The 12,561-nt window shown below is 43.8% G+C and overlaps 2 protein-coding genes across 11 annotated transcripts in view; one reads left to right on the top strand and one right to left on the bottom strand.

The window, feature by feature from the left end:
- Positions 1-168: 168 nt before the first annotated feature.
- Positions 169-10,591, bottom strand: ZFAND1 (zinc finger AN1-type containing 1). Of its 9 annotated transcripts, XM_061994441.1 has the most exons (9): positions 10,118-10,206; positions 9,522-9,817; positions 8,841-8,883; positions 6,801-6,840; positions 6,314-6,441; positions 6,139-6,230; positions 5,259-5,383; positions 813-968; positions 169-674 (listed from the first exon to the last, which is right to left on the bottom strand). In XM_061994441.1, exons 2-9 carry the CDS (start codon positions 9,595-9,597, stop codon positions 504-506), a joined length of 831 nt encoding a protein of 276 aa, XP_061850425.1. In that variant the 5' UTR covers positions 9,598-9,817; positions 10,118-10,206; the 3' UTR covers positions 169-503. The 9 variants fall into 9 exon arrangements, 6 of the variants coding, with proteins under 6 accessions (XP_061850425.1, XP_061850426.1, XP_061850423.1 ...); XM_061994442.1 differs by lacking the exon at positions 9,522-9,817 and having other exon boundaries at positions 10,118-10,261; XM_061994439.1 differs by lacking the exons at positions 8,841-8,883; positions 9,522-9,817 and having other exon boundaries at positions 10,118-10,591.
- The window catches only part of CHMP4C (charged multivesicular body protein 4C), a 21,550-nt gene continuing 19,290 nt past the window's right edge, over positions 10,302-12,561 (top strand). Inside the window, exon 1 of one of the 2 annotated variants that reach the window (XM_061994446.1) lies at positions 10,302-11,248. In XM_061994446.1, the coding sequence (XP_061850430.1) occupies positions 11,053-11,248 (196 nt within the window). In that variant the 5' untranslated portion in view covers positions 10,302-11,052. The remainder of the gene's footprint in view (positions 11,249-12,561) is intronic. The other variant, XM_061994445.1, reaches the window with a different exon arrangement.

Raw genomic sequence — 12,561 nt, forward strand, 5'->3', positions numbered from 1 at the left:
AAAGCTTTCCTTCTAAAAGTCATAACACTGTTATGAGGAGGGAAGAAAATGTGGACCTTGGACTTGGACAGTGCTGGATTCCAAACTCAATGAAATCTGTTCTAAGAATGTAGAAAAGATGCTGCAACAGAGTAATGTCTTTCCTTCAGAGAACTGATACACTGCAAGTTTACACTTTCATTATTTATTGGTTTTCATATGTACTTTTCCCATCATTTACAAAAAAATAAATATAAAATTTAGGGAAACATTATTGACATTATAGAGATAAATAAAACAAGCACTTATTCTAGAGAGTCAATATTTGTAATATTAGTGGTTTGGGTTTTTTTCAGGACATAGTTATTCTGTCAGTCAAGCAGTTGCAAAATTGATGGGAAACTGTGTCTTTCCAATTGAGGACAGATTTTGGCAAATAGTGACTTTAAAATAAAACTGGACTTAGTTTGAATACTACATTTCTAAAAAACATTTGAGTTTTTTTGTTTGTTTGTGACAACTCACTAACTAAAATATGACTCAGTATCTTCTATAAATAGAACATCATTATCAAGATACTCCAAAATTATATTTCCACCATTGTACAATGGACAGTCTTTATCAGATAGCCATGTTTCCAACGTGTGCTCAAATGGCAAGACTTCTCCAGAGGCAGCATGGCATAATCTCAATTTCTGTAAGACAAGCAGCACAAATTAAAATTAAGATTTGCCTATCAGAGATGCTAGAGGTGGGGTGGGGGAGGGACAAAAAGGTAAAAATAAATCAAAACCCAGCAACCTGGAAAATGGTTGTTATTATTATTGATTTACCTGGGATGTCGATTTGTTGTTGTCATTTTTAAGGCTTGCTAAGGAAGCTGCAAAATCTACTACTTTGCCAATACTCCACTTACTGCAAAAGAACATGGGCTTGCTTTTTTCCTTGTTCCCCTTTGGTAAAAATACTTGAAAGTGAATTCTTTCTGTCTAGAAAAATATGAAACATAAAATAAAGTTATTCTCAGAAGAAACACAAAATTCCAGTCACACACATCTAATAAATTTTCAGTACAAAACTGAAACTTCAACCCAAAAATTACCAACTGAAACTTGCTCTATTCCATCAGGATCAAAGCCCCATTTTACTGCAGAACATAAATGACTGAGACAATCAAGTCACATCCCCTCCATCTACAAGCACATATATGATGGATGGCAAGTTCAGAAAGGTGGATTCGACAGTCTCACTTTTATATATATATACACGATAGACATGAAAAGGTGTCTGCTCTGGGTTTACTAGGCAATAATGACTGTTCTGAGGAGAAAAAGGTGAGTTAACAAGTAGTTCTTGCTTTTGGCAGCAGTATAATGTCTCAAATTGGAATGCAAAGGTGTTAGAACAATTCCCTGTACTAGGAATGCCTGCGTCACAAACCATCATTCCAGTCATGGCCAGCTAAACCTTTATCCTGTTTTTCCTCTTTTATGTGCGAAACATTCTTTCTATATCTACTAGACTGAAATATTTGTTTAAGAAATTGCAGAGTAACCTGTGAAGGAGAGATTTTGAATGGGATTGGGACAATCCCTTCTTCCATTTCATTTCTTCTTGACATTCAATAGGAAGCTCAGAGCAAGCATGACTGATGTATTCATCAAGAAAGCCTGCTCTTGTGGAGTCCAAGCCAAACACTATCAAACAAGACAGAAGTCTTCTTTTCACAGGGCTTATTTATGCCTTCTGTAGAAAAAAATACGCAATTACCTTTCCCTTAGATATGTTCATACAGCTGAGTCTGAATTTAAACCTGTGCATTTTCCTCAAAACTTGGAGCACTCTGAGCACACTTTAACATCCAGGTATATTACAAAGAGGAAGGGGAAGCAGGACCTGAATCTTGCTAAAATGTAAATAACCACAACTTGTGAAACAGCTTACACAACAGCCATCCTATTATGAACCCATATTATCAGTGCCCAGCACTTTCCTGCAGTTGTTCCACCAGCTCTAAGAGTGAGACAGTCTCCCACAGTTCACTGGAACTTCATTCACAAAGCAGATCATTCTGCTCTTGCATCCCTAATTACGGGATACAACTCCTGGAACTTCTCCCCCTTATCCAACAAAATATTGGTCAGTCAGGGACACACTAACACTAGTTTGCAGCATGGCTCTCCTGTTTTAAGCTGGTCAATCTCAAGAAGGGTAACTCATATCAGGTCTAACACCAAAAGAAGCAATCACAAGCAGAAAGATAATCTCAACAAAGAGGTCAGAGAAAATATATTTCTAAGAGAGACTAATTTTCCTGATGAGAGAATAAGAAAAGTCAAGAAGGACCTCTGGTGTCATGTAATCCAAAACCATGCTCAAAGCAGGGAGAACTTTAAAGTTGGACCAAACTATAAATGTAGATCAGGTTGCTCCAAGGCAGAATCAATCAAGATTTTAACATCCCAAAGTTATAGATCCCACAGATTTTCAGAGCAACTTGTTCCAAAGTCTGACCACCCTCACTGTCATTTTTTCTTCCTGTTATGCAATTGAAGTGTCATCTGTTGCAGCTTGTGCCCATTGCCCCCTATCCCTCTGGTTTGCACTTCCAAGAAAAATGAGTCAATCTCCTCTATATAGTGATGAGAGAACCAATGTGCCTCAGAGGCATTCCAGAAGCTTCATATGCAAAAATTCTATCATCTAACTGGAGCAAACTGGGCAGAAGGTGTCTAGAAGGAGTCCAGGAAGCAATTTTAGTACAGAGAGGTGCTGAACGTTAGTAGGCTTAATTTATCGTGTCAGACTTCTTGCTATTCTAAATGATTAAACAATTAATATCCAAATGAGAAAATTAATAAGATAAATTAGCACACTGTAATCTGTGATATACTTTTTAGAGCTTACTGGCTTTACAATTAGGAACCAACTTTTAAATTTTTCTGATACAGATTGAGGGTGGACTTTTAAAATTGTGTTCCACAATATTTGAAATGAATCATTTTCCCTCCAGCACATATTTATTAAATTGGTACTATCTGTGAAGAAAGCTACAAGCTGGTCTTTGTATTAAGACTTCTGCCTTAGCAGAGTTATCTAATTTCTAAGCATGACAAAGTATAAAAAAAGAAACTCGTGGGAGGATTGGGTAGATGTAGTTGTTTAAAAAACAATAATTAAATGTACTAAGATAAGACTTTACAATAGGACTATCACAGAGAATGTTTTCACTATTGTAAAATCAATATAACAGCCTAGACTTTGTGTGCTCTAATATAATACTGTGGTGAAAAGTAATTGAAATACAGTTCTTTTAAGAGGAAGCTTAAGTACAGATCTGAAGGTGTTTCCAAAAGCAACATAATCCTGACATATGGAAAAGTCTTCAACACGAGGTTTTACTGGCTACGGTAGTGGAAAATAATAAGGAATCTGTGACGTACTTCAAGAATCAAAGAAAATAAAACCTGGAAGAAATGTAAAGCAACTATCAAAACCCTTTTCCAACCCAAAGGCAGGACCAACTGACCTCAGGCCCTTCGTGTTTCATCCAGAAACGTAATAAATGCCTCTTAAATCTGAGTAGCAACAAAGCTCAGTTTTATATGAGACAGATTCATTCTGACTGGTACAGAGTTGTGCAAACTGTGACCTGTCTGTATCATAAGCCTGTCAGTACCCAGAATGAAAAGCATCTCTTTGAGATGTTTTTGCCACTTGTGACAAGTACCTCCTGCTCCTGACCCTTGGTAACGGGGTTAGCAGAACTATTTGATAAGGCAATGTACCCTCGTGGCCAAGAAGGCCAATGGCATCCTGGGATGCATCAAGAAGGCCAAGGGAGGTTGTGTTCCCCCTCTACTCTGCCCTGGTGAGGCCTCAGCTGGAGTCCTGTGTCCAGTTCTGGGTTCCTCAGCTCTAGAGGGACAGGGAACTTCTGGAGAGTCCAGCAGAGGGCTACCAAGATGATCAGGGGACTGCAGCATCTCTCATGAGGAAAGGCTGACAGACCTGAGATTGTTTGGCCTACTGAAGAATGATAGGGGACCTTATCAATGCTTATAAATAGCTAAAGGGCAGGTATCAAGAGGATAGGGTGGAGTATTTTTTCTGTAGTGTCCAGTGACAGGACAAGGGGGAACAGGCACAAGCCGAAACACAGGAAGTACCACTTGAACGTGAAGAAAAACTTCTTTCCTGTGAGGGTGAGGGACCCCTGACACAGGTTGCCCAGGGAGGGTGTGGAATCCCCTTCTGTGGAGGTTTTCAAAACCCACCTGGATGCACTTTTGTGTGACCTGATCTAGGTGGACTTGGTCTAGCAGGGGAGTTGGACTAGATGATCTTTAGAGGTCCCTTCCAACCCTGACCATTCTGTGAAACAGATATTTTCCATGACTGTGCTGGTCACATACGAATTCCCTCTCCCATCTCTAGGCAGACTTCTCCCCATCAACTTTGGCCTCAAGGTCCCTGGGTGCCAGGCTGACTACTCCCTGTCTTACTGGCCTCGAAGCTTCCAGGACCCAGCCAGCCCAGTGGTGATGACCTGATTACAGCACAGAGAATCCCAGGACCACACCAAGCACTGCCCACAGAATCATCACACAGTTACAAGCCCTAAATGGGACTTGGAGCAGAACTGCTTCTGGACTGCAAACCCTAACCCCCCAGTGGACAGTGACAGCTCTGCTGTCATCCACTTCCTCTGACTGTGATCATGTTCATGCAAGCCAAGCTTAAGATCAGACCCAATCTGCAGAGGGCCTGTGTGATGAGAAACCATAAGCTAAGCTGTGCTAAAAAATTCTATGCTATGGTACTTGTAAAATTGTGCTACACTCATTCCAATTATGAAAATCCTGTGCTACTTGTTATCATAGAATTCTATGCTGCTCTGATTATCAAAATCTGTTAAAAGAATAAAGCTTTAATTTTAACTACAATTTAGTGCCATTATCATTTTGCCAAGGATCCCTAAAAGATTCTGTCTGTCCCCGCAGCGCTGGGTGACAGCCACATGACAGGCATTTCACATTTCTGAAATAAAACAAAGGATTTTGACCTGACTTGCTCTAAACTTTACACAGACATCTTGTAACAAACATAAGACTTGAGAGATTGGTTTTGGGTACCAAGCTGAAATACATCTATAAATGATTGTGGGCCTAAAGAATTATATCCAAAACCAAACTGAGGGAACTAGATGGAGAACAAGAAACTTAGAAAACTTACCATTTCCTTTGAGAATTCAATTACTGAAGAGGAGCATGACTAACCTGAGGCAAGGACTTGTCCCCAGACGCATGCATTTTCAGTTTCATTAAGGCCACTTTTGCTGCTGTCTCACTGTTTTTCGCTCCTTTACGTTTTTTGCTTTTTGCTTCCTCATTTTTTTTAGAATCTGAGAACAATATTATTCCTGTTAGTGTGATGACTCGGACTGCCTCCTGAACATACCTATTGGGCCTCACTACATCTCCAAGGTGCCCATGTCCTCCTGAAGCCATGATATCAGGTACTCCTATCCAAGGATATTTGGAATTTTGACAGTTGTAGCAGAACTCCTTTACACTGAAAAGTAGATTAACACTATGATGAGGTAAACACGGGTTGCAAAAGCCACATAGATACAAATCCCTAATTTTCTAAGTTTCTGTGGCTATCACAGCATCCACATGGCAACGGTTTCAGGTCCTCCTTTCTATACACAGCCCTACTCTATCCTCTTCTAGAGCTTGTTTAAAAGCTACAAAACATTACATTGTAGACTCACATTTTTTTGCCATCTTAGTTATGTGGGTTACTCTCAGCAGACTGGAATGTATTCCATGCATTATTTGCACATGATTTAATATACAAGTCTTACTGTCTAGTTTCAATCATTACAGTATAGTACTTGTGTAGAATGAGAAGACTAATTCTGAAAGAAACCTGAGCCCTATTTAATCTTTAAAGATGATCTTTACAGACTTAGGCTGTTGTTGCCTTGTCTCAATCTAGATGAATGCTATTACATTTTGACACATGACTTTAAGGCCATTTAAATAAGGAACCACCATCCTTTCTTATTTGGTCAAACCTGAACCCTCAGAGGAGGTTAGAGGCTCAAACAGCCTTCTGAAGAAAACTGTAGAATATATATCCCACTGTACTTGCCTATAATATGTTGAACTAGCTGCTGGGTAGCAGCCATTCGAGGTTTTGGTGTGTCCAGTTTCTCACATTCATGGTCTGATTGATGCCGGTGTCTGTGAACAACAGCGTAAAACTTTTATTACTTTTTCCATGCACCAATGGATGAGTTTTGATGCTTTAATACTGTTCCACTCACTTTAGACAAAAATGTTTTTCACAGTAGGGACACAAAACTGGCAAAAGTTCCTTTCCGTTGCAGTCCTTGTATGAACATGGGTAAGATCTGTGTTGATCTAGTTTCACAGAATTGTTCCTCATATTCACCTAAGCATTAGTACAAAATATTTTGTGTAAATGAACAGATATTACAGACGCAAGCCACCACCCCAGCTTCCCAAAAAAGCTGTGTTAGTTCTCCATTCTATGGACCAAACTAGTCCATCGATTCTCTCCTACTTTTATCCTGGTTAAGTTTGTCTTGAAGTTGGAGAAAGAACCATCATCCTACTGAAAATCAATTTACTTCTGACGAGTAGAAGAAGAGTAGATTCATGTTTTTACACTTGTCACATTCTCAGTTAAATAATTCATATTTACATACTATGTGTATATATCTAATCTGAAAATAGACAGTTAATTTGCATAGAATTTTAACTTTAAGCTAGTTGTCTATTATTAATTACCTCAGAACATCTGTGAGCATCCCGGCTCCTGTGCTGAAGGCTTTATGGCAAAAGAAAAAAAAATATCAAACCATTATCAACATGTCGGGAGAAGAAAACTGCATGTGAAAACATTTAAGTGTTTGAAGAGTGATCTGAAAAGTTTTATCCAATTACATAATGAATCTTCTCCAAATTTTTTTCTAACCTATGAATTTCTCATCTTGAATAAAACATTTAGCTCTTGGAACTTATGCCCCAAGATAACAAAACATTTAACGGAATAAGGACATTAGCATGCTTAGGAATTCAACTCAAAGCAACTAGAATTTGTATGTTCTAATGGCTTTTGAATCACCTTTCACAACAGCAGAAATCCCTTGAAGGCTTCTGACAAGTTAAAAGTGAAAACTGCTCTCAGTTTATCTGATCTTATCTCAACTGCTAATCTGAAGTGTAAATCAAAGTGCACACCCAGATTTGAACCTTGGAAGAAACTTGATACTTTTTCTACAAGAAAAATTACTGCCCCACTCTCCCCACCAAAAAATCAGTACAAAACAGGGTCTAAGCTAGATGCCTTCCACAATAATCTACCTGTATTGTGCAGATATTCAGTGATTTCAAAGCTTCACAATAGCCACTTGGGAAAAATGTGGCAAGTTCAATGGAGTCACCATCCCTGGAACTGTTTAAGAGATGGCTGGATGTTGTACTTAGGGAAATGATCTAGTGGTTGATAGGGCTAGGATAAAGGCTGGACTCAATGATCTTAGAGGTCTCTTCCAGCTGAAATGATTCTGTGATTCTATGAAACAATTATTTTTTGACTAAGTTTATCCAAATCAAGTCACAGAGTATTTCGTACATTTAGGTCTACACAACTGCCACAGTGAGATATTACAGAAAAACTCACTTAACTTCCTTTTATGACAAGGTCACCTACCTACCTGACCCAAGGAAGCCAACAGGTGTAGTATTTTTTAATTTTAGCAAAGCTTTTGAAAGTGTTTCTCACAGTATCTTTCAGGATAAAATATCCAGTACACAGCTAGACAAGACCATTACATGATGGGTGAGCTGATGAGTTGGGCTCAAATGGGTCTACATCCAGCTGGTGGTCAGTTACCAGGGGTGTTCCCCAGGGCTCAATTTTAGGGCTCCTCAATATTTTTATAAATTATCTGGACACAGGAATCAAGTGTGTATTATGTAAGTTTGCCAACAGTACTGAACTAGAAGGAGCTTGAGGATAGGAGAGGCCTTACAAAGATACCTGGATAGTCGAAAGAGCTGGGCAATCACCAACCATATGAAATTTAACAGAAGCAAGTGCCAGATTCTCCACCAGGGACAGGGTAGTCCTAGTTGAGAGATGAGAGGTTGGAGAGCAGCCCAATGGAAAGAGATCTGGGGGTTCTGGTTGATGATAAGGTAAATATGAATCAACAGTGTGCCCTGGCAGCCAAAAGGACTAACTATGGGTTATTGGGTGCATCAGGCACCGTAGAGCCACCCAGCCGAGGGAGGTGCCTGTCCCACTCTGCACTGGTGTGGCCTCACCTCAAATCCTGTACGGTACCTGAGCGTAAGATGAACGGCCAAGTATTATATTAAAGTGTGTCTCAATGAAGGTGACCAAGAGGGTGAAATGCCTTGAGGGCAAGACTTATGAGGAGTGGTAGAGGTCACTTGGTTTGCTCAGCCTGGAGAAGTTTGAAGAATGACTGCATCACAGTCTAAAACTTCCTCAGAGTGGGCAGCAAAGGAGGAGGTTCTGATCTCCTCTCTCTGGTGATCAGCAATAGGACACGAGGAAACAGATTAAAGTTGTGTCAGGGGAAGTTCATATTCAACATGAAAGGGTGGTCAGTCACTGGAAGAGGCTCCCCAGGGAAGTGGTCACAGCACCAAGCCTTACAAGAGTTCAAGGAGTGTCTGGACAACACACTTAGTCATACAGTTTAGTGTTAGGTAGTCCTGTGAGGAGCAGGGAGTTGCACTCAATGATCCTTGTAGGTCCCTTCTAACTTAAGGTATTCTATGATCCTAGGAACTTACCAAAAGACACCTGAACAGCCATCACATACAAAAGGGAGAAAATCTGAAACAAAGAGATTTGTTTTCAGTTAGACAACACGGTCATTGTTTTGCTAATAGTTTCTAGCTTCATTTTTACGAGATTAACTTCTGCTTTTCTGTATTGTAGGGTAGGTACCTTTACAAAGACATTTAGCTGCATCTACACAATACCTAGAAGTGGCCTACGTAACAATATATACAGTAAATTCCCCTAGTTGGTATTAATGAAAAACATATGAGTAGGCAAATTATAGTTACATTCTGTAAAGTGGAATTATGCTTTAAACTACATTTTTTTCAAAATTGAACTTTGAAACTGAAACATTCATCTAGCCATCAAACTTAGCAGTTACGCTAAAACCTGAATTCATTGTGAGACTACTCGTAGTACTATTTACTGACTTAAGATCATCCAGTTCAGTCATTACCCTAGCACTGCCACATTCACCACTAAACCATGTCCCTAAGTGCCACCTCTACAAATCTTTTCTAGGGGTGGTAACTCAACCACTTCCCTGGGCAGCCTGGTCCAATGCTTCATAACCCTTTCAGTGGTTTTTTTTTTCCCCCAACATTTGATCTAAACCTCCCTTGTCACAACTTGAGGCTGTTTTGTCTTGTCCTGTTGCTTGTTACGTGGGAGAAGATACTAATACCCACCTTCCCACAATCTTCTTTCAGGTAGCTGTATGGTGATCATGTCTCCCCTCAGTCTTCCCTTCTCCAGGCTGAACATCCCCAGCTCCCTCAGCCACTCCTCATCAGACTTGGGCTCCAGACCCTAGAGCAGCTTTGTTGCCCGTCTCTGGACATGCTCCAGTACCTCCATGTCCTTCTCACAATGAGGGGCTCAGAACTGAACACAGTACTGAAGGTGCAGCGTCACCAATGCCAAGTACAAGGGGACAACACTTCCTTCCCTAGTCCAGCTGGCCACACTATAACAGTCATTTCACCTATAATACCGAGTGCTGCCATAAGAAAACTTTCAGTGCAAGCGTTTTGCAGAAATCTCCCTGAAAAGTTGCATTTAACAGCTGTCAAAGCAGGGGATTAACCGCGTCGTGAGACAACTGAAAAGACAGGCCCTGCCTGGCAGCGCCGCCCGGCAGCCCCCTCACCGCCGCTACCGGCCCCGCCGCCGCGCTTCGCCCCGCCCCAGCCCAGCGGCCCCGCCTCCGCCCGCGGCAGCCCGCCCCCGGCCAGGTCCCGTCTTCGTGGCCGTAGCTGGGACCCGCGTGCTCTCCCGGCCTTACCGAGCTGGCGGCACTCTGCCACGCCGCAGTGCTGCCCCACCTCCAGCTCCGCCATGTTCCGCGCGCCGCGAAAGGCGCGGCCGCGCCTGGGGCGCGGAGAAGCGGCAGAGACACGGCGCGCAAGGGCTGTCGGGACACCGGAGGGCGCCGCACGGCGGGGCGGGGCTGCTACGCAGACGTGGTGTGGGACGGGCCGGTGCTGCCGCGGCTGCCGGCGGGACCGGCTGTGTCGGCGCTAAGCGGCGCTCCGGACGCCCCGTCAGCCCGCAGCCGGCGCTCTCAACGCGCTGGGTTGCTGCTGGCCTTGGAAAAAGTGTATGGCGACTGATTCCTGCCGTCGGGGCCCGCTTCGGAAGGCGGAGGGGAGGGGGGCACAGCTTCATGGGATACTTCTTGCACTCCCGTAACCTATTTCCGCTGTGGTTTCCGTAGCGGTGCAGCCGAACTTTTAAAAGCCACATTTCTTAAGAATCTCGTGTCCAAGTTTAAAGACCCTGGCTAACGGCTGGGCCCGCGTCGCCCCCGACCCAGGGCGTTTAGCCCATGTCACCTGTTCGTCTCCTGCCGGGCGCAGGGTGTCCGGCCCTGGCTGCCCCCTCGAAACACGCCTCCCTGCCGCAGGCGACTGGCCGAAAAGGGGGCAGTGGCCACCACAAACGAAGCAGCCAGCTCGGCAACGCCTCGACCGCCCTCCGACCCACTCGGGGCTCTGCCCTCTCCCCTCCCGGACTGTCCCGGCGCGGGCAGGGAACTGCAGCAGTTGAGCCTCCCAGGAGCCACCGGTGGGCGGGCAGCCCGGGCCCGGCCCGCCCCGCCCCGCCGCCAGGTGCGGAGCCGCCGCCCGCGGGCCCAGGAAGTGCCGTCACGGCGTGTGCCAGGTGGGGAGGCTTCTTTGGACCCAGCCGGGTCGGACAAACTCTTTCACCGCCGTCGCCATGAGTAAGATTTCCAAGTTCTTCAAGGGGGGCGGCTCGGCTGCCTCCAAGGGCCGCCGGGGGCCCTCGCCTCAGGAGGCGCTGGCTCGGCTGCGAGAAACAGAGGAGATGCTCAGCAAGAAGCAGGTGTACCTGGAGACGAGGATCGAGCGGGAGCTGGCGGCAGCACGGCAGCACGGCACCAAGAACAAGAGAGGTGAGTCTTCAGAGGCCGGGTCGGGCCCCGCTGCCCTCCGCCCAGCGCCAGGGAAGCCTGGGCGCGCAAGGCCGGGCCAGGTCTGTCTGCCAGCAGCTCGGGTGGCTTGTAGGGCTTCAAGTCCTAGAGCACAAGCGCCTCTGGGTACTAGGCTCAGTTAAGAACAGTGGGGAATCGGGGTCTCTCAGGGGACGTTGCTGGCTTCGTAGGTGTGTGGTGTGTTTCACGGTTCAGCTATGGACACTGTCACCACGGTGTGTATACGCTAGGGCATGGTAGTGGCTATGGGTCTTTGCCATATATCTGTGTTTAACGCATTATGAATTCATCGTGGTGGTGAACAGGATGCTTTATTCCTCGATAATTACTGACTGTGGTTCCCGGTGTGATTCTTCTGTTTGTGCTTTGCACCACTGGAAAATTGGTGTTGCAAAGTATTACTGTTCAATGTGAGAAGGCCATCACAGTGGATGTCGAGCACTAGTTGTGCACATAGCAAAGGAGCTGAAGCATATGAGGACCTCCTGTGTATTCCTAGGAGGATTTGTGTTATCAGCACAATGAGGGTTGGAGAATATACTGCTGGCAGCTTAGGAACAAAGTGGTTCCGTGATTTGCCTCAAAACACATAGGAAGTACGTGATACCACTAAAACATTGATAGTTCGGAGCATTAGTGACTACTGGCCTGGCCTGCTGTTAGTTGCAAAGGAGAGGACTGTGCTTATACTGTTTTTGTAATCTCTGGGAAGCCGACGATAGTAGCCAGGGTCTTGGAGATATACAGGCCTTTGAGAAACAAGTTAAATCACTTCATTGAGTCACCTGGAGCCCTGTTTGTCTACTCTGAGCTTTATTCTTTTTTAAATACCTCAAAACAGAAGTATTCTTTAAATGTTTCAACGTATCTTTAATTCTTCTTAGAATGAAAGATTAGAGATGTAACGAGAAAGTAGTTCTTGCATCTGGTCTTTCTGTTCCTTGATAATTTAAAAAATAATCCCATGGAACTTCAAACTTGTGAGGAACTGCATGTTAAAGGTATTTTGGTTAGCCCTTTAGCATATTTGCAATACTTTAACATTTCATAATTATTAGCAAAAGACAGACAAAGTAAATTAATTTTTAGTTGAGATTTAAAAACACGGATCAAGATGGGACAGATTTGAAGGTGCAGTCAGAGGGAGTAAATCCAGCAGCACAACTGAGCCTGTAGCTCTGCAGCATGGGAGCTGTCAGGGTTGTCCCAGTCCCACGTTTCTACTCCTCTGGTTTCAACTGGAGTGTCTCTCTTGTCCCCTGGTGCTTGTGCCT

The sequence above is a fragment of the Colius striatus genome, chromosome 4 (genome assembly GCF_028858725.1).
Source record: "Colius striatus isolate bColStr4 chromosome 4, bColStr4.1.hap1, whole genome shotgun sequence".
In the NCBI taxonomy this organism is placed as follows: domain Eukaryota; kingdom Metazoa; phylum Chordata; class Aves; order Coliiformes; family Coliidae; genus Colius; species Colius striatus.